Consider the following 27612-nt stretch of genomic DNA (forward strand, 5'->3'; position numbering starts at 1 on the left):
ATACACAGTAGCCAGTTGAAAGTATAGCTCTGTAGCATGTCCCCAGATGCAGTCACAAACTACAGTAGCATCAAGTCTAATCTATTCAAAATAAAATACATATTGAACTGAATGGGGACCCACCTGAAATTGCTTTGTGACCCACCTAGTAGGTCCTAACCCACAGTTTGAGGGAAAACGGCACTATCTGAACTCCCGCTCCCCTTCCCCAGTTGCAGCCTTGGATTGTGACCCCATTTGGGTTTTGATATATCCCTCCTCTGATCATGAAGCTGCCTGTGAGAGCAACACTCTCTGACCTTCATCTTCCTCCCACTGCCTGGATTTGAAAAGAGGGAAACAGAGCAGAAAAGAAAGTGCAAATGATCATAGAGTAGTGGGCTAGAACGGCAGGGATCAAACTCCAGACCGCAGGTTGGATCGGGCCCCTGGAAAACCCTTCCCCATTACGCACAAAGCTTACAATCCCACACTGCTGCAGGCGCTCTGATGCCTGTTCGCCCAACAGGCTGGGCACCCAGATTTCCAGGTGGAAGTGGCTGGCTGGAGCAACTTCCTGGGAGCTCAGGTTCCAGTTTGGTTCCACCACCTCATTCAGCGGCATAGACAGACTGGACCTCAAATATCTTCACCAATTTCACAGTCACACCAGCAGCAGAGGTGACAAAAAAGTCCTTGATCATTCTTGGGCTCTTTTTTTATAATCTTCTATGCCTCTGTGCTTGTACCTTTCAATATAAACTGGCTTCTCAGCAATTTTTATAATGGGGGGGGAGAGAGGTTGTGACCATATGACCTGTCAACCCCTTGTTAGCGAGATCTGCCACTGTTGTCATCCTGGCAATAGATCTTCACAACTGTAAACTCCTCCATCTGCACGTTCCAGCTGTGCTTGAGCCGTGCGGACCCAGCCGTTTACACTAATTGTGATTCTAGACGGGGTTTGTTTATAACCTCTCCTAATCCAGATGAGTTTATACAAGACTTGAGCCATGAAATATGGGTCATTCACACAATTTATATTGTTTGCCACATCCAGAGTTTACTTTAAGGCTTGCGGGATGGGAAAAAGGCAATTTCCTTACAGCAGAGGTTCTCAAAAGGCTTTCAATAAGCAGCCCCCCACCACCACCTCTCTTCTTTCTCAAGAACAGTCCTGCGTGGTTGATCACTGTGACCACCCTCATTCTACGTTGGGGACGCAAAGGCAAGCAGGGATTTGAACCCAGACCTGGCACAGCAGAGGCCTTCAACGTGTGGGCCAGGAACGGGTCACAACCCAACCTCAGGCAGAATGGAAAAGCCACTGCCGCCATTTTATTTTGAAGTTCAGGCCTCCATAGCTTGGAACAGGACTAGGAGGGCTGAGATTAGGTCAATCTCACTGGAGACACTTTTAGAGGGGTTCCTTTAAGCCAAACTCCCCCAGTCTTCAATCTCCCATTCATCCAGCTGCCCTTCCCCACAGAAGGACTCTTCCTGTCAAAGGTTGGGACCCACCTTGAACCTACAATATGGGACCCTCTGTATAGGACCTGGTAAGTGGACGGTCATGGTTCCACTGTCTTCTGTCTAACTTGTCTTGCTTCCTCTGTCTCTTCGACCACCTTTCAAGATGGAGTGTATGCTGTAGCCGTGTCACTCCCCTCCCTTCCTCTCCTTCCACTCGGTAGGAAATAAATAAATGGAGGAGAATAACAAAGTAGCAGGTTGTATGGGTTGGCCAACACTGAGCAGGAAAAGAAGAGGAACCATGACCGTCCACTTACCCACTAGGCCCTATACAGAGGGTTCCACTTTGAAGGTTCAAGGTGGGTCCCAACCTTTGACAAGCTGAAGAACGCGGCTCCACAACCAGCTCCATCACCACCACCACCACCAAAGACTGCTTGAGAGGGAGGACCCAAGTAGAGATTGCAGTGGGTCGTCCTTATTCATGGACTCCATGGATTGAAGCATCCATGGATACAGAGCCCGGGGCTGGAGGGACTCAGAGGACCTCCCAGATGCGACCAGAATTGGCGTCCAGGAGGCATTTGCAGTTTGTGCTGGCAACTTCCATGGCTTCCCTGTGCCTCACAACACGCCCAGAACTGACCAGAAGTTACCAGCATGAACTGGAATTGGCTTCCGGTAGCATCCGGGGGGAGAGCTTCTGAGGAGCCAGGAGGCCTCCAAAGGTGCAGGTAAGTTACTGTAGCGCTGCACCAGCCTGCCCCCTAAGGATTTAATGAGCCAGGGATTTCGGCATTCACAGGGGGTCTTGGGAAAGCATTGCCTGAATTTGCCTAATAAACACTGCCTACAATAAGCACCGCATATTCTCTATAACATTTTGACACTCCACAAGCATCACATTCCTCCCCTAAGTGGTTTAAGGAACCATTTAAAACCGTCATTCCCATTATCAGCTTTCCCCTCTATTGTTTGAGCATCAGATTAGGTTAATTAGCACAAAAGATCAACACTTCCTTCGCCACTTCAGCTCAGGGCCGTTCGTCCCCGATAAAAGCCGCTCACTTGTGTGTTTTTCCTCGAAAGGAGACCAGTAGCATGGCATTCGCGCACGCAGAAAACATGTTGTCAAAGATTAGACAGGGGCTTCGGGGCTCTCCTCCAGCACCACCCAATTTAATTGTCGCGGAAATGACTCGCCGCACATTTTTGGCCTCCGAGAAAGCCAAGAACAGCAATGCTCTTTACGCAAATATTTTTTTCCCCGTGAAAAATGAACCGTGATCACAGCAGACTAAACACCGTGTCGAACCATCAGGAGGTTAAAGCAAAAAAAAATAGCCAAGGTAACATCACTGACGGTCCTGCCAAGCTGTCCAAATTACTAATTTAGCCAAAAACGAGATCATATTCCTTCATGCCAAACGAGACAATGGGGTGGGAAAATTGTGGTCGCAACCCCACAGATGCGGAATTTATAGCGACGGTGCAGGGTGTGGGAAGGAAGGAACAGGAGGGGTGCATGACTCGCCACGGCTTGCAGGTACTGTCCTGCAAATATATCTTCCCCCCCCCACCCCCAATCTCTGGTTGTTTCTCCTACAGATGAGCTCATTTCAGGGGTCTGACTGACGTAAACGATGAAGAACTGTGTGCGAGATGTAGTTGTAGGGTTCTTAAAACATGAAACCTACTGCACACACTGCCCCTCCCTTGCCAGTCTGGGGTAGGTGGAAAAACTGCCATCCACGGCCAATTCAGATGACATAAAAATTCCTACCCGGCCCTCAAGATGAACAACCAGTTAATCTCAGACTGTACATTATCTTGACTTGAAACCTGTGATGGACTTTTCCTCCATAAATCTTTCCAATCTCCTTTGAAAGGCATCTAGGCCAGACACCACATCCTGCAGCAAGGAGTTCCACAGATTAATCACACACGGGGTAAAGACAGATTTTCTGTTATCTATTCTAACTCTCCCGACACTGGCTCAACCAGTGGATGGCCCCTGGTTCTAGTCCCTTTGTTGCGAATGCATTAAAGCAGGGAAAGATTCCTGCCTGTAATTTTGGCCCGTCTCTGACCTGAAGAGTCATGTGCCCCACGGCCATAGGAAGAGCGCAAGCTCGTGGCATCAGCTCTGGGGGCGCTTTGTGCTGAGCTCAGAGCCTGCTTTGAGGACTAGACATTCCCTAATTAAAAATGAGAACTGACGAAGCCAATACAGGAGAAGCAGAGAAAGCAGAAGAGGGTCAAATGATTTGAACTTCTCCTTTTGGGCGACTGCTGCATCATGTACAAAGGGAGGGCCTAAGCGGATTCCAACATGCCAGCAAGAAGCACATGGTACAGCCCTCCCATGACTCCATGCCACCTCAGAATTCATGTTGGGTTGGAATGTTTGAAAGGCCTTTGATCTCACAGCCTTCCTGCACATACACACATGTCATCTGTTTGCCCTCCATGTGCAGGGAGATGTTGACATGGAAATGCATTCAGACAAGTGGTCTTCCCAATTCTGTGGTGGTAGCACGGTTGCATGGAACATAAGAACAGCCCCACTGGATCAGGCCAAAGGCCCCTCTAGTCCAGCTTCCTGTATCTCACAGTAGCCTTTCAGATGTCTCTGGGAGCAGACAAGACAAGAGACCTGCATCCTGAGCTGCAGTTCATGAGTCTCTGGTTTCAATCTCACCTCTATCATGAACTCATTAGGTAGCAAGTCATCCTCTCTCAGCTTCTGCTGCAATGTGGGGGGCTAATAATATTTGACAACATTGTTGTAAGGACTGCATCATATGTGCAAAGCTCTCAGCACGCTTCATATTCACAAGGGCCACCAAAAGACCACTGAACCCAGACAGCTCCCATTCAAGACTCTAACACAAGGGTGCCCAAACTCCGGCGCTGGGGCCACTTGCGGCCCTCAAGGACTCCCAATCTGGCCCTCAAGGAGGCTCTGGTCTACAATGAGCCTCTGACCCCCTGGAGACTTGCTAGAACCCACACCAGCCCAACGCAACTGCTCTCAGCAGCAGCAAAGGAAAGGTTGGCCTTGCTTTGCGCAATGCCTTTTATAGGCCTTGAGCTATTGCAAGACCTTCGTTCATTCATATAAGTCCCATCTCTAATATATTCATTTATGTAAATTTATTCAAATTTGAAATATAAATTAATTCTTTTTTCCCCAGCCCCCGACACAGTGACAGAGGGATGCTGAGGCCCTCCTGCCAAAAAGTTTGGACACCCCTGCTCTAACCACTAGTCCATGCTGACTCCTGCTGCATCGTGCAGCCAAAAATGTCCACGGCTTCCTTATGAGACAGCCAGCATGGTGTGGTTGCCAAACATGTTAGCACCGGGACCCACTTTTTAAAGCAACGCTCTACCAAGACCCACTAGCTTTACGAGACCCCCTCAAAAAAAGTTTTACTTTATTGTGGTGGTGGGGGACCACATTCTGGAGTGTTTGTTGAGCTCCACGTTCATGGGATCAGGACCATCCTGGTGGCCTTGTGTTCCTCTTCACCTGGTCTTCGATAGGAGTTGAAACACAGTCACATACTCGAGAGTAAACGCACACTTATGGCTCAGTTTTGCTTTCCATAGGGCTCAACACAATACATTTTCCTTGACAGCTTGGATGGGGGACTTCCTTCTCGAGTGTTTTGGGAGGGCCTGCGTTCATTGGATCGAGACCATTCTGATGGCATTGGATCCTTCTCCACCTGCCCTTCGAAGAAGATTGAGGTACATTCACCAACTCACAAACGCGCACAAGTGGCTCAGTTTCACTTTCCATAGGGCTCAATACATTTTCCTACTTGGCTATCATCAGTTTCAGGACACACCAACAATCAGATCCTGACCCACAGTTTGGGAAACCCTCTGCTGGGGAGAAAAGCACAGGAAAGCTTGCTTTCTCATCACAACAGCAACCTCCACCCCCACCAAGAACTTTCTCTGTCTGTTCAATGCACTTCATTTCAATAAGTCTTGCAAGACCCGCAACACACAAACAGTACAGAAGTAAAGCCAGTTAGTGCAAAACTCCACAAAATACCATAATCGTGCATCGAAAATGCATGACCCTGTGCTTTAGGGATCAGCATGGCCACTTCTATAGCAACCACATTGGCATTCTGGACTAAGATCTGTTTTTGCAACATTGGTTGGCAACCTTCAGTCTCGAAAGACTACCTACAGCACCCGGTATTCCCAGGCGGTCTCCCATCCAAGTACTAACCAGGCCTGACCCTGCTTAGCTTCCGAGATCATGGTATAAGCCTACAGCACCTGGTATTCCTAAGCAGTCTCCCATCTGAGTACTAACCAGGCCTGACCCTGCTTAGCTTCCGAGGTCATGGTATAAGCCTACAGCACCTGGTATTCCTAAGCAGTCTCCCATCTGAGTACTAACCAGGCCTGACTCTGCTTAGCTTCCGAGATCATGGTATAAGCCTACAGCACCCGGTATTCCCAGGCGGTTTCCCATCCAAGTACTAACCAGGCCTGACCCTGCTTAGCTTCCGAGATCAGACGAGATCCAGAGGAAACTGCCTCTCTGAGCCAGCCCATTGGTCCATCTGGTTCAGTACTTTCAGACACTGACTGGCAGCAGCTAATTTTTCCTGGCCCTACCTAAAAATGCTGCCAAGGACGGAACGTGGGACCCTCTGTCTGCAAAACAGATGCCCCGGCACTGATCTACAGCCTCTCCCCTGCAAACTTCAAGTGCGCACCAATGCTACTTTTTTTTGGTTGTATAAATAAATGCAGCCCCACAACTCTAGTCTCAGAGGACTTCTAAACACTAGCTTGGGTACAAAGCCCAGATCTGCAGTAGTGTAGCAACGGGGGGCGAACAGTACTGCAGGCGCCATAACACGCTATGTAAGCAGCTCCCCCCCCACACACTCACCGTCAGAGCCATTCCGAGCAGGGACAGCAACACACAGAGGCTCGCTGACCCAAATGGGATTTCCTGCATGCTGCTGATGCTGAACAGAATCCAATGGCAAATGGGAGGGCGCACTTACACGGTGCATTGCAGCGCCTGCGGTCCTTACCATTTTGCCCCCCTCTAGCTACGCTACTGCAGTTCTGCCTGTATTTGCATCTCGCTGGCTTTTCTAGGGTGCAACCGCAAGAGCGGGGCGTTAACGGTGGCTTCTGAAGAATCATGTTGTAAGAGTCCGCTTTCGTTCTCTGACCTCAGTGCTGTTTCGGCTTCCATGGAAGCCAACAAGATCCTCCTCCAATGACTACAGCTGTTAGAAGTTAACCATGAGCACATTATCAGGGAGAAAACAAAGCGGCGGAGTGGGGGAGCTCCATCTTACTAATGAAATCACTTAGATCCCAGTAGCGTAAGCGCAGCCTAAGCTCAGGATCGGGTTTATGATGTCACCAAAGCTCCAAAACATCCCACCAGGGGAATCATGTTTAGGTCACAAGCTACCTAGATCAAGCAATACACTGTGCAGTGGGCCCTCCATATCCATGTAGTCATTCATGTTGGCAACCTTCAGTCTCAAAAGGCTCTGGTATCGCGCTCTGAAAGGTGGTTCTGGAACAGCGTCTAGTGTGGCTGAAAAGGCCAATTCGGGAGTGACAATTCCTTCCACACCGGGAGCAAGTGCAGTCTGTCCCTGGTCTGTCTCCCTGGCTATGGGCCTTCCTTCTTTGCCTCTTAGCCTCAGACTGTTGGCCAAGCGTCTCTTCAAACTGGGAAAGGCCATGCTGCACAGCCTGCCTCCAAGCGGGCCGCTCAGAGGCCAGGGTTTCCCACCTGTTGAGGTCCACTCCTAAGGCTTTCAGATCCCTCTTGCAGATGTCCTTGTATCGCAGCTGTGGTCTACCTGTAGGGCGCTTTCCTTGCACGAGTTCACCATAGAAGAGATCCTTTGGGATCCGGCCATCATCCATTCTAACAACATGACCGAGCCAACGCAGGTGTCTCTGTTTCAGCAGTGAATACATGCTAGGGATTCCAGCAGGTTCCAGGACTGTGTTGTTTGGAACTTTGTCCTACCAGGTGATGCTGAGAATGCATCAGAGGCAGCGCATGTGGAAAGCGTTCAGTTTCCTCTCCTGTTGTGAGCGAAGAGTCCATGACTCGCTGCAGTACAGAAGTGTACTCAGGACGCAAGCTCTGTAGACCTGGATCTTGGTATGTTCTGTCAGCTTCTTGTTGGACCAGACTCTCTTTGTGAGTCTGGAAAACGTGGTAGCTGCTTTACCGATGCGCTTGTTTAGCTCGGTATCGAGAGAAAGAGTGTCGGAGATCCTTGAGCCAAGGTACACAAAGTCATGGACAACCTCCAGTTCATGCGCAGAGATTGTAATGTAATGCAGGGTGGTGAGTCCACATCCTGAACCATGACCTGTGTTTTCTTCAGGCTGATTGACCATGTAGTCAAGGACCCATAGATTTGACTCAGTGGGGGTTCTTCTGACCCACGTCCAGAGGGCCTCATTGTACCTCCTAGATGAGACAGGAAGGTGCTTCTAGTTGCGTCTGGGGAGGTCCTTGAAGCCCTCCCCAATGATTCCATTATCCATGGATATCAGTGTCCGTAGGGGGTCCAGGAATGGATCCCACGCAGATCCCGAGGGTATTTTATGAATGACAGAGGCAAGGCTAAAAGAGAGGAATTGCATCAGGGCCGCTCTCATGGCTAAGACAGACTTTGAACACAGTTCTCCAGAAACCCCAACCCCATTACATGGGCCACACACACACAAAAAAGGGGGGGGGTCAATTGATTAGCAGAGGGGGTATGTGTCCTACAGTCTGTTCTGGAATGCTGTAAACAGAAAGCATGATTTTCTCTTCATACTGTCCTTCTTCCAAAGGGCAAATGGTCACTGCCCCCTTTTATTCTCCTAAGAACCTTGCAAGGTAGGTTAGGCTGAGAAATATTTACACCCAGAGCTGACTCAACAGAATAGCTAAGAGACGGAGCTGCGGTTCAGGACTTCTCGGGTTTGAATCTCACCTCTGCCACAAACTCAGTAGGTGGCAAGCCGCTCCCTATCAGCTACAGCTGCAATGTGGGGCATAATGATATCTGACAATGTTGTTGTAAAAACTGCGTCATGTTCATGTGTGCAAAACTCTTTGCAGGCTCAAAGAGCACTTTAACAAGCTTCATATTGACAAGGGCCACCAAATAACCATTCAAACCCAAATTGCTCTAGACTCTTACCACTAGTCCATGCTGTGACTCTAACTCTAAATTCAAGACTCTATCCTCCATGCTGTCTCGCGCAGCCAATAGTATCTACTGCTTCCTCATGACATACCCAGCACATCATTAGGAGAGCCTTGGTTCAAACTGTGAAGCTCGCTTGGCCAAATTGCTCGCTCAGTCTAATTCATGTTCCCAAGCTGCTGCGGATAGGATAATATCCTATGATGAATCTGTGGAACTCCTTGCCACAGGATGTCCTGATCCTGATCCCGATCAGACGCCACAGGGCGTCTGGTCTAGATGCCTTTCAAAGGGGATTGGGGAGATTTCTGGAAGCAAAATCCATCACAGGTTACAAGCCATGATGGGTATACGCAATTTCCTGGTTTTACAAGTAGGTTTTACAAGTAGGTTGTCTCTGAATGCCAGATGCAAGGGAGAGGCGACAGGATGCGGGGATTTGTGGTCTTGTGTGGTCTTGTGTGGTCCCTAAGGCTTCTGGTGGGCCACGGTGAGATGCAGGAAGTTGGACTTGGCCCTTGGCCTGATCCAGCAAGGTTCTTCTCCTTAATATAAAATAACCACAACAACACACTACACTGAGGTCTCTGGAGCGGCTAAACACGACAAACATCTTACAAGACACACTTGTGATGCATGCTTGCAAGCTCAGTTTCGCAAGGGCAAATTGAGACTAGGAGTCTGGGCCAGCAACACGAAGTGGAGAAGATGCCAACAGCTGGTGGTGCATCTACTGAACCGAAAGGTCCTGAATCCATCATACCGACTGCCGAAAACGCAAGCCTGAAATAGCGTGTGGATGGCTTTCTGAGTCATCTCACTCGTTCCACTCTGAAGGGCGGCTAACAATATCACTTGCATGATGTACACACTTCGTATACGAGTCTACGGCCGGGGCCATCCGCAGGCAGCCCCGTCGGAACGGCTTGGGCATGTCTTACTCCAGAATCGGCCCACCGATGTTCATGTCAGCCATGCAATGAAATCCAAAGACACTACAGATGGCTATTTATACAAAGCTCCCTGGAGACAGGCTGGAACGGCTATTTAAAGTTAGAAAAATGCAAACTGAAAGGAATATTCAGGCCTCCACAGCCAGAAGGAAGTGATAACAAGATACGATGCTCAGAAAGGAAGGATTCACAGATCTGTTTCCCCCTGTCCCCGTCCCGCCCAATTATTTGCTTTCTGTGTCCAGGTTCAGGAAGCCAGGGAAAAATGCGCTAGGACATGTCAAGTATCAACTTGATCCTTTGGAAGCGCCAGGAGAACCCAGAGGGGGAAACTGGCCAGAGGAAGAATGATGACAGCGGCCCTGTTGTCGCAGAGCAAGGGCACATCAGAGGGCACCTTGGGGCCACATATGGCCCCCAGTCCGGGGTTTGCCCACCCCGTCATAGAGCAAGGGCATGTCTCTCCAGAAAGCGGCCTTAGGGTATGCGCCTTCACCCCTCTCAGCCAACCTCCCACCAACTCAACAAACCTGACAGTCAGCCGAACACGGCCCGGAGCAAGCAACACATCTGGGTCTGCACTCCAGAGTCACTCCACCTCCCACTGAACACACACGGAGCACAAGAGGTGTGTTGTGGACAGGACAGAGGTACCCCCAGGCTACGTACAGCCTGGTGGAGACACGAACCAGGAGGAGAGGAGGAGTCAGCTCGAACAAGGTTAGTTGGACAGCTGGGAGAGTGAGACGGCTAGGACAGGGGTGGGCAAATGTTTTGGCAGGAGGCCCACATCATCTCTCTGACACTGTGTCGGGGGCCGGGGGGGGGAAAGGAATTAATCTACATTTCAAATTTGAATACATTTACATAAATGAATACATTAGAGACAGAACTTATATAAATGAATGAATTTTGCTAAGCTTATTTGTAGCGCACATGAGAACTAGAATGCAGGCATGTAGAACCACATGAGAAATATGAACCGCTTGCCACACACCTCTTGCACAGTGAACACATACGGAACAAGCCAGACCAAGCCACACACACGGAGACATAAGGTGTTCAGAGGCAATGGGGGGGGGGTTTAAAATAATGCCCAAGAAAAAGCAGAAAACACAAGGAGACTATAAAAGGCCTTGCTCTAACTCAGCCCAAAGGTTGCATCTGGTAGTTATGACTGCCAGTCACTGCCAGTCACGGGTTCTAGCAGTCCCCAAAGGGCCAGAGGCTCATTGGAGAACAGGGGTTCCCTGCAGGCCAGATTGGGGGGGGTCCCTGAGGGCCACATATGGCCTCCAGGTCGGGGTTTGCCCTCACATGAGAAAGCAAAGGCAATGTCTCTCCAGAGAGCACCTTGGGGCATGTGCCTTCACCCCTCTCAGCCAGCCTCCCACCGACTCAACAAACTGGACAGCCAGCCAAACACGGCCAAGGAGACATCTGGGTCTGCACTCCAGAGTCACTCCATCTCCTGCTGAACACACAAGTCGCTTGTTGTGGGACAAGGCGGAGGTATCCCCTAGCCTATGTGCAGCCTGGTGGAGACACGGAGAACAAACCTGGAGGAGAGGAGGAGACAGCTTGAACAAGGCTAGTTGGACAGCTGGGAGAGTGAGACGCCTAGGAGCCGGAATGGGGTGGGGGGGGGGTGAATTCAGGCAAAGGGACTTTTTCTGGCTTGCAGAGATATGGCTTCCTTGCAACTATGCTCCCAGAGCATGCCAAAGAGGCTTTCTTTGGGAAAACCTTTGGCAAAAAGAAAATACTTTCCCACCACCCACCCCAGCTACCAAGAGATGGGCCACATAGGAACAATGTACAACTCCACACTGGTCCCAATGTGGCGTGGATGCCTGCCTGCAGACGTTTACCTCCTGAACTTCCTCGGCCAGCCATTTCTCAATCCTCCCCTTCCTCAGAAAGACAACAGGCGAGGAGGGGGGGGAGACCCAACTTGATGCAATGCCAACGATTCTGAGCCGCAGTGATATCAAATGGAGAAAATATCTGATCCATTTTCAGATATCTGTTCTCTGGGGGGGAGAACGACAAGATCCCTGAGCTCTGCAGCGCATGGCATCTCTGCAAGACCTGCCTCCCCTTGTGAAGGCTTTGCAGGAGGTGATGCATCTTCTATTTTATTTCCCTACCAGGACCAGAAGTTTCATTTTTTGCAAGTCACCCTGATCCCAACCCCACACCCCCCATGCATTGGAAACCCCACACCCTGCCCACACATGCATTTGAATTTCTCAGCTGCAAAACAAGACACATGAAGTGAAACAGAGAATAGGAGCTGGTGGTGGTGGTGGTGGTGGAAGGTGTGGTGGTTGTTGTTGTTGCTCTTTGTGAGCCTGGCTGGGGTTCAAAGCAACCACATTCAGGGGTCCAAATGGGGAAGGGCGGGGGGGGAGGCCCAGAAAGCTCCCTGCAACCACCTGACAGCCTTGCCCTATGCATGCCTATTTAGAAGCAAGTCCCCTGACAATCAATGGGGCTTACTCCCAAGTAAGTGTGGACAGGATTGCAACCTGAATTGCCCTTGCAGGTGGAGAAGAATCAAAAGGGGGGAGGGGTGGAGACAAAACACGAGTCTTTTTTGCATGCGTTCAGACGCAGTCTCTTGGAAAGCCTCTACACGCGTCCACAAGTGCACGCGCGCACCGCAAGGCGCCTTCCCTTCCCCCAAACACGCGACTGCAGAACGTGTGAACGGTTGCAAAGGGAGGGACGGTGCATTGCAGCCGGTGCAAGACGCACTTTTCGGGATCCGTGCGCCTGTGGCTCCAATCCTCTCCACACTTTCCTGGGAGTAAGCCCCACGGACTACAGCGGGACTTGCTTCGGAGTAGACATGCACAGGCTTGGGCTCTGTGGCTTATTCCCCAGGGTCGGTGGTACTCACGTATCTCTTGAGCTTCTTCTCGGGGGGTGACTTGATGAGCCAGCCCGTGCAGACGACGTGCCCTGAGCTCATCTTGGCCCCCCCGACCCCCGATGGGGTGGGGGCTGGAGGCGGTGGCGTAGCTGGAGGGGGGGCTGCAGCCGGTGCTGGCCAGCCAAGGCGATCTAGCAGCCCCGCTCTTCCTGCAGCCAGGACCCGCTGCTGCCGCAGCCCGAGGAGGAAGTCATGACACGCACACACCACCCCCCGGGCGACACACGCCAGGCTTCGGGGGCACGTGATGACGGCTCTGGGCTGGCTCAGCCCCGGTAAACAAAAGCCAGCACGTGCATCGGGGCCGGAGCGACCGCTGCCCTCCAGCCCGGCCCTGCAGGCAGCCGCGGGGATGGGCGCGCCTCCTCCGCCCTCTGGCGCTCTCCGGAGGGGGCGATGCTCCGGGCGCCAGCATCCTCCCAGCCCGCGCTGCCGTCCTCCGCGCGGAGGCAGGGCGCTGGGGACCGCTCCCAGCCTCGGAGCCTCGCGCCCGGGACTCTCCCCCCCTCCGCCAAAGGGGGGGTTAATGGTACCCAGGATCAGGGTCCCACGAGCCAATGGAGGGGACCCCCCAATTTCCTGGGATCTCACGTTTTCTGCTCTCACCAGGACCCATCAGATGGGGTGCAGGGGACACATGATGCCGGGACCCAGGGTCAAAAAGGGGGCCCAGGAGTCAAAGGAAGGGACCCCCAAATTTCCTGGGATCTCACGTTTTCTGCTCTCACCAGGACCCATCAGATGGGGCGCAGGGGACACATGATGCTGGGACCCAGGGTCAAAAAGGGGGCCCAGGAGTCAAAGGAAGGGACCCCCAAATTTCCTGGGATCTCACGTTTTCTGCTCTCACCAGGACCCATCAGATGGGGCGCAGGGGACACATGATGCCGGGACCCAGGGTCAAAAAGGGGGCCCAGGAGTCAAAGGAAGGGACCCCCAAATTTCCTGGGATCTCACGTTTTCTGCTCTCACCAGGACCCATCAGATGGGGTGCAGGGACACATTATGCCAGGACCCAGGGTCAAAGGAGGGGACCCCCAAATTTCCTGGGATCTCACATTTTCTGCTCTCACCAGGACCCATCAGATGGGGTGCAGGGGACACATGATGCCAGACCCAGGGTCATAAATGGGGCCCAGAGTCAAAGGAAGGGACCCCCCAATTTCCTGGGATCTCACATTCTCTGCTCTCACCAGGACCCATCAGATGGGGTGCAGGGGACACATTATTCCAGGACCCAGGGTCAAAAAGTGGGCCCAGGAGTCAAAGGAGGGGACCCCCCCCCAATTTCCTGGGATCTCACATTCTCTGCTCTCACCAGGACCCATCAGATGGGCTGCAGGGGACACATTATGCCGGGACCCAGGGTCAAAAAGGGGGCCCAGGAGTCAAAGGAAGGGACCCCCCAATTTCCTGGGATCTCACGTTTTCTGCTCTCACCAGGACCCATCAGTTGGGGTGCAGGGGACACATGATGCCAGGACCCAGGGTCAAAAAGCAGGCCCAGGAACCAAAGGAGGGGACGCCCAAATTTCCCCAATATCTTCGCCACCTGTGCAGTAGATGAGGTCCAAAAGGCAGGGCTCAGCCAGTGAGCTCTGTGGGTGAATGGGGGAGGGGGGATTTGAATCTGGTTTCCCTAATTCTGACATGGGCTGTCTGCGTACAGACCTCAATGTGGCCATTGCCCTGGTGTTGATTTCACATGCCCGCAGTGCAAAAATCTGATGTTGCTGTTTTTTATACACTTGATTATTTCTCTTTTCTAGGCTTCTGGGTTTTTGGTTTTTTTTACCTTTTCCACTGGGTTTAGTATTTTAGGATTGTTAAGAAGCTCTTTTACGAGCCCCTTGGAGATGTTTTGTTCCTGAAGAGCAGGTTGGAGATCAACAAATAACACCAGTGTTTAGATTTGCAAAAAAAACTTCCGTTAAGGCTGTAGATGAAGGTTATAGGCAAAGATGACAACAGGGAACAGCAGAAACCCAGACAGCTTGAAACCAGTTTCAAACTGCAGCAATAACCTGCAGAAGACCATTGACTTTGTTTGCAATCCATCTAAAAACCATTACCCACCTATCTTTGGTACTCGCCTGTTGCAGCTTAGTTGGGGTCATATGGAGAGAGCCTTTTTTATGGTCCCCTGGTTCCGGGTCACTTAAGGCTTTCTGGAACAAATCTAGAGCCTCAACATAAGCCGTCTGATCACCATTTGGGAACTGGAGCTGCTGGTCAAGAGTAAGTGTGTGATGCAATCCCTTCTACTAGCTCCAATTACAGACAGAACAAGCAGCCCCATTTTGAACCAACTCAAGCTTCTGAATAGTCTTCAGGGGCAGTCCCACAAAGAGGCCACTGCAGTGGAAGTGACTAGAGCATGAACGGTTGAAACCAAGCCCAGTTTGAGGTATTGCGCAAGTGTCTTTTCACTGTTAAAGCAGAATTTATGTGCACACACCACACTGAAACAGGAGTCTGGTGAGTGCCAAAAGCAATGGAAGAGGTACAGCCTGTGACATCGGGGGGGGCATGATTGAGACATACAAAATTATGCAGGGGATGGACAGAGTGGATAGGGAGATGCTCTTTACACTCTCACATAACACCAGAACCAGGGGACATCCACTAAAATTGAGTGTTGGGAGAGTTAGAACAGACAAAAGAAAATATTTCTTTACTTAGCCTGTGGTCGGTCTGTGGAACTCCTTGCCACAGGATCTGGTGATGGCGTCTGGCCTGGATGCCTTTAAAAGGGGATTGGACAAGTTTCTGGAGGAAAAATCCATTACGGGGTACAAGCCATGATGTGTATGTGCAACCTCCTGATTTTAGAAATGGGCTATGTCAGATGCAAGGGAGGGCACCAGGATGAGGTCTCTTGTTATCTGGTGTGCTCCCTGGGGCATTTGGTGGGCCGCTGTGAGATACAGGAAGCTGGACTAGATGGGCCTATGGCCTGATCCAGTGGGGCTGTTCTTATGTTCTTAACTACAATTCCCAGGAAGCCTTGCAGGTCTCTTGTTGTCTGGTGTGCTCCCTGGGGCATTTGGTGGGCCGCTGTGAGATACAGGAAGCTGGACTAGATGGGCCTATGGCCTGATCCAGTGGGGCTGTTCTTATGTTCTTATCCCTGTGGAAATCTGTGTGAGTGTTTTTGCATTGTGCGCCCTTTCTTAAGAATATCAGAAGGGCCTTGTTGAACGCTTGTTCAACCCTTGTTGAACCAAGGCCAATATCCAGCATTAATTTTATTCCATTTTATCTTCGCCACCTGTGCAGTAGATGAGGCCCAAAAGGCAGTGCTCAGCCAGTGAGCTCTGTGGGTGAATTGGGGGGGGGGGGGGATTTGAATCTGGTTTCCCTAATCCTGACATGGGCTGTCTGCATACAGACTAAAATGTGGCCTTCGCCCTGGTGTTCATTTCACGAGCCCGCAGTGTGTTGTATTGTATTTTTTGCGTTGTCTCCACTGATTGCAAGCGACATTAAAGATCATTTGCATTCACTGTGGCCAAATGAGAAGGGATCACGAGAAACAAAACAGGAAAAAAGGAGAAACCCTTCCATCCACAGAGAGGGAGGAAGTTCAGTGGGATGAGCCATGGGAAAGCAGGCAGTGGTGCTCATGCGATGGCCCATGTGCCACGTTTACTCAGCAAAATGCTAATGCGTCTCTGCAGTGCTCTCCCAGCCAGAAAAACAATGCTGTGCTATATTTGGGAGGGGGAGAAGGAGCTGGAAGAACAGTACACGATACATGTTCCAGCTGTCTCTCCCACCCACTACTCCATTTCCTCCTACAGACTGAACAGTCTCCTGCTTACCAGTTTGGGGAAGAAGAAAAAATTCTCCATTAAGTGCGCTGCCTCCACACCCTTTTAAGATCTCATGGAGGAGGTATGTGATTTCCAGATCTGTGGGCAGGTCTATGAATCCCCTAAGCAGCGTTCTAGGAATCTAAGGGACATGGATTTTGGATCTGGATGTCTCTGCCTCTCAGCCAGGCTAGTGATGCTTGGTGTATTCTTATAGAGCTTTCGGTCGGTCAATCACGCTGAGCGATAACACAACCGGGGCCGAAACACTGTGTGCTTCTGCTTTGTAACTGTGAGTCGGGAGTGGGTGACAGCGTTTTGCCTGTGGTCCTGGGTCTGTCATCTTACACGCATAGACGTACACACATGCCCCAAAGTACCATTGTAGTAAATGGGACTTTCAGGGTTAAATAGTCACAGAGAGGTTGATGGGAAAATGGCACAGAGGTAGACGACTAAGACCTCGTGCTCAGTGGTTTCCCAAACTGTGGGTCTGGGACGCACCAGTGGGCCACGATCCAATTTTTGGTGGGTTGCGAAACTGTCCCGGCAAATTAGGCTGTGAGCATCAAGGGTTAAACAAGCTGCTACTTGGGGGGAGTACTACTGCCCAGTCACCATTATAGTCACACCTCTGGGCACTGATAAATCAGGCAGCAGCCTCTAGGGCAGGGGTGTCCAAACTTTTTGGCAGGAGGGCCACATCATCTCTCTGATACTGTGTCAGGGGCCGGGGAAAAAATAGAGTTAATTTACATTTCAAATTTGAATAAATTTATATAAATGAATACATTAGAGACAGAACTTATATCAATGAATGAAGGTCTTGAAATAGCTCAAGGCCTATAAAAGGCCTTGCACAAAGCAAGGCCAGCCTTTCCTTTGATGCCGCTACTGCATCACAGATATGAAACAGCAAGCAGTGGAGAGAGCCCTTGTCCCACAGCTCACACAAGAGGTCAAACAGTTGACCGTCCTGCTGAGAGCAGTTGCGTTGGGCCAGCACAGGCACAAGCAAGTCTCTGGAGAGCCAGAGCTCAATGGAGACTGGGGGCTCGCAGTGGGCTGGATTGGAAGTCCTCGGGGGCCGCAAGTGGCCCCAGGGCCGGGGTTTAGGCACCCCTGCTCTAGGGCCTCTGAAAAGTTTGGGAACCACTGTGTATACACAATGGTCGTGATCCAAATTGCAGCTGTGCCCAGCTGCTCTTGTAGAAGAAACCTCTGACTACATCATGATGCATTTGAACATCATGTGCCATTGGGCACACAGACCTGAGTGTGAGCAGGGCCTGTCCAAAACCTCCTAGAGCCTGAAGTGCTGTATCAAATGCTGCCCTCCTTCATTTGGTGACATGACAGCCTCTACTCCTCCCACTCCCTGGAACGGAAAAGAAAAGAGGGCAACAGAGCGGAAGAGGAAATGAGGAGGAGAGGCTAAAGTGTGACACTCTAGCTCACCACTCTTCTCTCCCCTGCACCTGTTCTGCTCCTTCCCCCTCTTCTTTTTCCAATCCAGGGAGTGAGAGGAGAATAATGAGGAAGGGGAGGAAGCAAAATAATAATATGGGAGGGGGCAATGCTTCTTGTCTTCCAAAGGATTCAGAGCACCGATTTTCAACCTTTTTCATTTCATGGCACACTGACCAGTTCCCAAATTCCTGTGGCCCACTTGTGGACTACTAGTGGCGCTCCACTGGTTGAAAATGGCTGACCCAGCGTGTCAAGATGAAACATTCGTTCCACCCTAGGAAAAGGGGGCTGTTCACATTTATAACCCCTTTTCCAAGGAGTTTTCTGATGCTTAAATAACAATTATCAATGAAAGCCAAAGAAAGACATTTTGCAGGAAGCCAGTCTGCTTAATACAAAAAAGAGCAGTCTTATAAAGAAGGAAAAAATTGTGGCAATGCTGCTATCTAGTGGTCATGGGTACAAATAATTTTCCACTGGGTTTGCGTAGCCCTGTCTCTCTGCGGTGGATCCTAAAAGCGTTGTTTTACAGGAGATGAACTGACTGGGAACAGGCTGTCAATTCTCTGTTCTCTCACTGCCAGTGAAGTGGATTAGAAATGATAGAGTCACAGGGCTTTTATGCAAGATCATGTTCACCTTGATCACCTACTCCACATATATTCTCGCCTCTTGGTCCCCCACTCATGGTGACAGAAATGATTTAGTATTCGTCATATAAGTATGCACTGAAACGATGTTGGTGTGCAGTAGTCTCTTGGTATGCACAGGGGTTTGGTTCCAGTGCGCACGCCCCTCCGTGGATACCGATATCTGTGGATACTGGAGTCCCTTGTCAAAAGTTTAATAAAAGCAAAAATCAGTAAGAAAATAGTCTTCCCTACCTTCGTATTGCAAAATTGTGTCATTTGCAGGGTACTCTTCCAGGTTGTGTGACCTCCCCGCTCCCTTGGCCCTGTTTCACCCCAGAAGGCATTGCATGACCCAGGAGTGGCTTACAGGAGCGCAGAAGACTGCCCTGCAAATGGCACAGTTTTGCAGCATGAAGATAGGGAAGGCTATTTTCTTACTGATTTTTACTTTTAAACATTATTTTTTAAGGAGACCCCCACATCTGCAGATAGTGAAATCTGTGGATGCTGAATCTGTGGATAAGGCAAGTCCACTGTAGTCTGATTTTAGGTGCAAAAGACTGGCTCGAGGCTAATGGATGTATATTAAGTGCATCCTTTTTGTTTAGAAAAGGTGTGGAAGTGTACGAAGCACAAACACCGGGAAACCAAGATGCCAGCTCTATCCCCTAACTTCTTAGGCAATACTACTACAGAACATACAACCCAAAGCTACTGATGCTCTAGCCCAGGGGTGTCCAAAGTTTTTTGGCAGGAGGGCCACATCAGCTCTCTGGCACTATGTTGGGGGCCGGGGGGGAGAATTAATTTACATTTAAAATCTGACTAAATTTTACATAAATGAATATATTAAAGATGAACTTATATGAATGAACGAAGGTCTTGCAATAGCTCAAGGCCTACAAAAGGCCTTGCACAAAGCAAGGCCGGCCTTTCCTTTGCTGCCACTACTGCATCACAGACGTGAAACAGCAAGCAGTGGAGGGAGCCCTCATCCCACAGCTCACACTAGAGGTCAAGCAGTCACCCTCACGCTAAGAGCAGTTGCGTCGGGCCAGTGCGGGCTCCAACAAATTTCCAGAGGGCCAGAGACTCATTGGAGACTAGGGGCTCCCTGAGGGCTGCATTGAGAGGCCTCGAGGGCCGCATGTGGCCCCAGGGCCGGGGTTTGGGCACCCCTGCTCTAGCCCATCATTCTCATCTCCACACTTTCTCTCCTGCTCCCCCCCCCCCTTCTTTCTTTTTGAATTCAGTGAGCAGGAGAAGGAGCAATGGTGGTGGTTGCAGAGGTGCCACCAGGTAAAAGGAACAGAATTTGGCACATGCCCCAGGCACCAGAAGGTCTTGCGCTCACATTGCCCTTCCCCAACAGTGCACTCTTCATTCAGAAGAAAAGCTAGAGGAGTATCACATGCTTCTGCAATGTCTATTCGGGTACTAGGGTATTTGCATCTTGGATGCTTGTGTCCTGGTCAAATGTGCCGTGGTCATTGGCGTCCCTGGACATTTGAGTCCCATTTGTGCCATCCTGGTCATTTGCATCCCACTGGGCGACAAACCCCATGTTCTACAGGTCGAGTATCCCTTATCCAAACTGCTTGGGATGGGAAGGTGTCTGGATTTCAGAATAACTGCATAAATATAATGAGCTGATTCCTCTTCACCGTTACCAATACGAGTGTCTGTTGGCTTCTTGAACCTTTTCCAACAATGTCTGTATAGGTACACACCATAGGGCAGAGAACTGAACTTAACAGCCTTGTGCCTGCACTGTGCTTGGGAATGAACACAAGACCTTCTAGTGTTCGCACTACAGGAAAAAAAGTCTTGGACAAAAATGTCTGGATTTTGGAATAGTCCGGATTTTGGATGCCTGGATAAAGGGTAATCTACCTGTCTATCTAGCCCAGCCCTAACCCTAACTCTACCTTTGTGTTTTAAATATAAAAAGTGTGTTGTGTTGGCAACCTTCAGTCTGGAAAGACTGTGGTATCGCGCTCTGAATGGTGGTTCTGGAACAGCGTCTAGTGTGGCTGAAAAGGCCGATTCGGGAGTGACAATCCCTTCCACACCGGGAGCAAGTGCAGTCTGTCCCTGGTCTGTCTCCCTGGCTATGGGCCTTCCTTCTTTGCCTCTTGGCCTCAGACTGTTGGCCAAGTGTCTCTTCAAACTGGGAAAGGCCATGCTGCACAGCCTGCCTCCAAGCGGGCCGCTCAGAGGCCAGGGTTTCCCACCTGTTGAGGTCCACTCCTAAGGCCTTCAGATCCCTCTTGCAGATGTCCTTGTATCGCAGCTGTGGTCTACCTATAGGGCGCTTTCCTTGCACGAGTTCTACATAGAGGAGATCCTTTGGGATCCGGCCATCATCCATTCTCACAACATGACCGAGCCAACGCAGGCGTCTCTGTTTCAGCAGTGCATACATGCTAGGGATTCCAGCTCGTTCCAGGACTGTGTTGTTTGGAACTTTGTCCTGCCAGGTGATGCCGAGGATGCGTTGGAGGCAGCGCATGTGGAAAGCGTTCAGTTTCCTCTCCTGTTGTGAGCGAAGAGTCCATGACTCGCTGCAGTACAGAAGTGTACTCAGGAAGCAAGCTCCTGTATATAAAAAGTACATCTAATATAAATATACATATACTGAGATACAAATGTCTGGGGTGCAAAAAGAACAGACGCAAATGTCCAATGCGGGGACTGTTCAGTTGTCCAGCAATAAACCATGTTGTTGCCGGTGGGCCCTTATCTAAAGATAGTGAAGCAAATGGGAAGGGCCCAGGCAACAGAAACTCCCTTTTGGCAGCCTCTGAGTCAGACTCTTAGATGAAAACGTCCCATTCATCTGCAACGCCGAATCAGGCACAATGGAAAAATAAACATGCCTTTTTGCAAAAGAAGACAGCGCCCCCCCCCCCAACGTGGGTGGATACAGCCCAGGGACTTCATTTAGATACCTACATGGTATTTCAAGTCTGTTTGGTGCGGGCTAGGGAGAGTAATCTAGCTGATTGAAAACACAAACCAATGCTTGCCTGCTAAGGAGTAAGTCCCACTGAGTTCAAAGGGACGGACACACACACAGAGTGTGAACAGAGCAATGATGCAGGGTCCACTTGAGATCTCAAGATGAGGTCCAGGGCCGTAGCTGGGGGGGCCAGTTTGCCCCCCCCCCAGCATTTTTTCCAAGCCTGTCCTCTTTATCTAATCTGGCATCAGTTGGGGGTGATTTGAAGCCCTTTCTGCAACATTTTTTGTGCACAGGAAGGAAGACAGCTCAGTGCTTCTGGCAGGGATTGGGAAGAGAGAGAGTGCATGTGTGTGGAGTGAGTAGAACAGGGTCCTGGGGGACTCCTTGGAAGTTATGACCTCTGGTGTTGCATAGGCACTAGGCAGGCATTATATAGGTGTTAGGTGCTAGATAGGTGCTAGATAGGTGTTAAATAGGCACTAGATAGGTGTCAGATCAGTGTTAGATAGGTACTATATAGGTGCTAGATAGGTGCTAGATAGGCATTAGATAGGTGTTAGATAGGGGCTATATAGGTGTTAAATAGGTGCTAGATAGGTGTTAAATAGGCACTAGATAGGTGTCAGATCAGTGTTAGATAGGTGCTAGATAGGTGCTAGATAGGCATTAGATAGGTGTTAAATAGGTGCTAGATAGGCGCTAGATAGGTGTTAAATAGATGTTAAATAGGCACTAGATAGGTGTTAAATAGGTGTTAAATAGGCACTAGATAGGTGTTAGATAGGCGCTAGATAGGTGCTAGATAGGCGCGAGATAAGTGCTAGATAGGTGTTAAATAGGTGTTAAATAGGCACTAGATAGGCGCTATATAGGTGTTAAAAAGGCATTGAATAGGCACTAGATAGATGTTAGATAGGTGCTATATAGGTGCTAGATAGGCATTATATAGGTGTTAGGTGCTGTATAGGTGCTATATAGGTGCTAAATAGGCGCTATATAGGTGTTAAATAGGCACTAGGCTTTATATAGGTGTTAGGCGCTATGTAGGTGCTAGATAGGCGCTATATAGGTGTTAAATAGGCACTAGATAGGCATTATATAGGTGCTAGATAGGTGCTATATAGGTGTTAGATAGGTGCTAGATAGGTGCTCTATGTGTTAAATAGTTAAATAGGCATTAAATAGGCACTAGATAGGTGTTAGATAGGCGCTAGATAGGTGCTAGACAGGCGTTATATAGGTGCTAGATAGGCGCTAGATAGGTGTTAAATAGGCACTTTCAATACAAGCAAATACTACCTGCATCACAGTGATATGTTTTACTTTTGCATGGTTGCAGGCCTGTGTATTGCTCTGGTGTGTAAATGAAAGGATATGTTGCATGTTATTTCTATGTAGGCAATACATTTTACGTTGCATGCAGAGATGCATTTATTCTATGCAAATTGTTGTTGCATTGCTTTACAGCTAATGAATGCATCTTTCCAAAAACAAACCCCACATTATTTTCTCTCCATGAAATTTGGGGGAGCGTTGGGTCTTTGATGTTTCTCCAGACTTCGCCTTTCTATTTTGCCCACCAGCAGAGATACCTGACATCATTGCCCCCCTTGAAAAAATAGTCGCCCTCCCACCTCTAGAATCCTGGCTACGGGCCTGGGTCCACCTGCACAGGAGGTGTGGTCTGGAGGTTGAGCCTTCGTTTCTCTGAATGGCCCTTAACTCCTAAGAGTTCAGCATCACCCCTTCCGGTGTAAGATCTTGCCTAGCCCTTCGGATTGCCAGCCAGAGACCAGACTCAAGTCAGGATTGCATATATGTTGAGGAATAGTGAACCTTTATAACATTCTGTTTTTGTTCCTAGTTATCTCTCCATTCACGTTAGAGTGACTCTGTTGGTGAAGACTTCACCAGCATTCAACAAGTTTCTAGCCCTCTTTTCTGCAGTGACTGTTTTGAAACCATTGGGGAAACAGAGAAGAGCTATGGAGAAGCTCGGAGGGAGATATCCCTCCTCCCCTCCTTATCCCTTGGCAAAAGCAATATTCACCCAGAGGCAGCACTAAGCAACCGGATGGAGGGACCAGAGTGGACATTCTCATTTGCAGATGGGAGGCAGGCAAGAGAGGGCAGTGACTGTGTGATGATGGCCTTGTGGCCTTCCTGCCTCTTTCCCCAACCCCTTGTGGGCCCTGGGCACTCAGGGGTCAGCTATGAGTCCAGTCACAGGGGTCAATTAGGCTGGCACCATCCCTTGAGCTGGGTTACTCTGCATCTCTGGCTCTAGTTGCCCGTCTAAGGAGCATATGACTAGCCAAGGAGTCATCTCATCCAACTTTAGAGTTAACATCTGTTGCAGATACAACAACTTGTACATTTATAAGGGCTATTATCTTCCCGTGGAAGAGCGTGTCTATGGTTTTTGCCCTGTACACAGCTATTATTCTGTCTGGGCAGTGCACAAGTATAGATGACTCACATCCTATGCATGTCTACTCAGAAGTAAGTCCCATTAGGGTTAATGGCACCTACTCCCATGAAAGTGTGGATAGGATTGGGCTGTTAGCACTGGATTTTTCAGTTTGCTCAGCCTTGACTCACACCATCTGTTAACACACAGTTCCTGGTACTGGTCAACTCTATTTTCCACCTATCTTGAGATAAGGGTTCTCTGATCACGGCTGGCATACACCTTAACAAACGTCACAGTCCCTAACGATTGTTCCCAGTTTGAAGACCTCGTACTAACTGCCGGAGGAAACCTGGGTGCACGAAGGAAGTCGGAGAGTTTGATTCAGGCACTAGTCATGGGGTGTGTTAAGAAAGGCTGTCTGCATAACTGAATCAGGCTTAAACCGGCGTAGTTGTGGGTTGCGAGTGGTCCTCCTGACATCTAGGTAACTGTGTGGAGTCTTTGTCAGTGGTGGTGGCACTGGAGGGCCTGAGGCAAAACCCACTAGGCTCCCTTGGCTTCCCATAGGTCCCCTCTACCAGCAAGGCTGTAGTCCAGGGAGAAGGGATTTCTCCAAAGCATAAGAACATAAGAACAGCCCCACTGGATCAGGCCACAGGCCCATCTAGTCCAGCTTCCTGTATCTCACAGCGGCCCACCAGATGCCCCAGGGAGCACACCAGATAACAAGAGACCTGCAAGGCCTCCTGGGAATTGTAGTTAAGAACATAAGAACAGCCCCACTGGATCAGGCCAGAGGCCCATCTAGTCCAGCTTCCTGGATCTCACAGCGGCCCACCAAATGCCCCAGGGAGCACACCAGATAACAAGAGACCTGCAAGGCTTCCTGGGAATTGTAGTTAAGAACATAAGAACAGCCCCACTGGATCAGGCCACAGGCCCATCTAGTCCAGCTTCCTGTATCTCACAGCGGCCCACCAAATGCCCCAGGGAGCACACCTGATAACAAGAGACCTGCAAGGCATTCTGGGAATTGTAGTTAAGAACATAACAACAGAGCCACTGGATCAAGCCATAGGCCCATCTAGTCCAGCTTCCTGTATCTCACAGCGGCCCACCAAATGCCCCAGGGAGCACACCAGATAACAACACACCTGCATCCTGGTGCCCTCCCCTGCAATGGTGTTCTGACGGAGCCCATTTCTAAAATCAGGAGGTTGCGCATACACATCATGGCTTGTACCCCGTAATGGATTTTTCCTCCAGAAACTTGTCCAATCCCCTTTTAAAGGCGTCCAGGCTAGACGCCATCACCACATCCTGTGGCAAGGAGTTCCACAGACCAACCACACGCTGAGTAAAGAAATATTTTCTTTTATCTGTTCTAACTCTCCCAACAGTCAATTTTAGTGGATGTCCCCTAGCTAAAGCAGGAGTGGAGATGTCATCAAAGGAGTGCTAAGATTCTGTATTTTCAACATTTGCTCAAAGGACCTGAGCCAAGAGGTTTCCTGGCTCAGAAGGAGGCAAACTGAGAAATTTACCCAGGGGCCTCTGCAAATGTCCGGGTTCAAATGCTAAGATCCAGGTTCAAATCCCTGCTCAGCCATGAAGCTCCCAAGGTCACCTTGGGCCAGCAGCTATCAGCCTCTACCTCACAGGGGGACTGTAAAGACAAAATGAGGGAAGGAACTGTGTACACCAACCTGAGCGCCTTGGAGGAAGGACCCACGTAAAAACAGGAAAGATAAATAAATGAAATCAATGTCTAGGGCTGCAATACTCACCACACTTTCCTGAGAGTAAGCCCCATTGAACAAAATAGGACTAACTTCTAAGTGGACCTGGTTAGGATTGTGCCCTAAGCCAGTGGTTCCCAATCTGTGAGCTATGGCTCCCTGGGGAGCTGTGGAAACCAACCAGGGAACTTGCAGAATCCTTGCAAAAACCCATTGTCCCATACAATGTATAGCAGCCATTTTCAACCACTGTGCTGTGGCACACTGGTGTGCCGCGAATGGTCCCCAGGTGTGCCGCGGAAGTTTGGTGGCAGGTCATTTATTAATAGGACCATTGGGGATATGAGCCCCCCCCCCACCAACAGCAAGGTGTGCCTTGCCAATTGTCCAAAAACTGATGGTGTACCTTGACAATTTTAGTACCTTGTCAGTGTGCCATGAGACAAAAAGGTTGAAAATCACTGATGTATAGGATTGTAGCCCTAATGGGGAGCCATGGCCAATGGCCCAGTGGGTCAAGGGAGCTGCCAGTCGAAACAATTTGGCAACCACTGGTCTAGGACATCATCTTTCCCAAGAAACAGTGTGTAGCTTTAAAGACAGTGTGTAGCTTGTGTCACATCGATGGCCCAATCTCTTCCATGATTCTATGATTCTGTTAGCTGCCCCCAATGGCAAATTGAGTATTGCCAGTGTACTTACTTGGCAACCTTCAGTCTCGAAAGACTCTGGTATCGCGCTCTGAATGGTGGTTCTGGAACAGCATCTAGTGTGGCTGAAAAGGCCGATTCGGGAGTGACAATCCCTTCCACATTGGGAGCAAGTGCAGTCTGTCCCTGGTCTGTCTTCCTGGCTATGGGCCTTCCTTCTTTGCCTCTTTGCCTCAGACTGTTGGCCAAGTGTCTCTTCAAACTGGGAAAGGCCATGCTGCACAGCCTCCCTCCAAGCGGGCCGCTCAGAGGCCAGGGTTTCCCACTTGTTGAGGTCCACTCCTAAGGCCTTCAGATCCCTCTTGCAGATGTCCTTGTATTGCAGCTGTGGTCTACCTGTAGGGCGCTTTCCTTGCACGAGTTCTCCATAGAGGAGATCCTTTGGGATCCGGCCATCATCCATTCTCACAACATGACCGAGCCAATGCAGGCCAGTGCCAGTGTGACTTCTACTAAAGGTCCTAGGGTTGGTTTGGCCAGGTGGGCACACCTGATGGGTGTAGAGCAGTGCCCCACCCAGCCAACCTCTAATGTCTTGTGTGCTCCTTGGGGCATTTGGTGGGCCACTGTGAGATACAGGACGCTGGACTAGATGGGCCTTTGGCCTGATCCGGCGGGGCTCTTCTTATGTTCTTATGTTATGTCCTTCTTCCTTTTTCAGCTAAATTAAATTTATTGGAATAGCTACTACAGTTTTTTTTTTCTTCTCAGCGTGAATAATGGTGACACAATCTAGCCCTATAGTCGTTAACAGAATTATTTGGCTTATAATTAACAAATATCTCAACCATACACACCCTTCTGAATATGTTTCTGGCTACTCTGAGAACAGACTTATGGGTCTGATAACGTAGGAAAACAAAGAATCGGGCCTGTTGACTTGCAGATATGCCACTGATAAGCAGAACTAAGGGCATTTTTTTCTTGCAAAGACCTCAGTTGGGCTTTGCCTTTCCACGGAACAACATCCAGATTGCTTTCTCTCTGAGCATCTAGAAAAAGGTGGCCACAATGTTGAAGATATACCTGATTCTAGCGGCTCTTGCAGGTAAACGCTCCCACGTAATAAGGCAGCCAAGACGAAGAATGGATTTTTCTTTGCTTAGAGCACAATTATGGATGAGATCGTTTGGGGCTGAGGGTTGGGAGATCAAGGCTGCAATCCTATCCATGCTTTCCTGGGAGTAAGCCCCATTGGACTGACTTCTGAGTAGACACGCATAGGACTGGGCTCTCAGTCTAGTCATTTTGTAGATTTGCAGTTCACGGATTTGTCGTAAGCAATGAAATTTCTGTACATTT

At 49.7% G+C, this 27612-nt stretch overlaps 2 protein-coding genes across 2 annotated transcripts in view; one reads left to right on the forward strand and one right to left on the reverse strand.

Moving 5' to 3' along the window:
- The window catches only part of GAB3 (GRB2 associated binding protein 3), a 76241-nt gene extending 63371 nt beyond the window's left edge, over positions 1 to 12870 (reverse strand). Inside the window, exon 1 of the mRNA XM_066640263.1 lies at positions 12534 to 12870. Coding sequence (XP_066496360.1) covers positions 12534 to 12605 — 72 coding nt within the window. The 5' untranslated portion in view covers positions 12606 to 12870. The remainder of the gene's footprint in view (positions 1 to 12533) is intronic.
- Positions 12814 to 27612, forward strand: part of VSIG1 (V-set and immunoglobulin domain containing 1) — a 28581-nt gene continuing 13782 nt past the window's right edge. Inside the window, exon 1 of the mRNA XM_066640198.1 lies at positions 12814 to 13015. Coding sequence (XP_066496295.1) covers positions 12814 to 13015 — 202 coding nt within the window. The remainder of the gene's footprint in view (positions 13016 to 27612) is intronic.

The sequence above is a fragment of the Tiliqua scincoides genome, chromosome 12 (assembly GCF_035046505.1).
Source record: "Tiliqua scincoides isolate rTilSci1 chromosome 12, rTilSci1.hap2, whole genome shotgun sequence".
In the NCBI taxonomy this organism is placed as follows: domain Eukaryota; kingdom Metazoa; phylum Chordata; class Lepidosauria; order Squamata; family Scincidae; genus Tiliqua; species Tiliqua scincoides.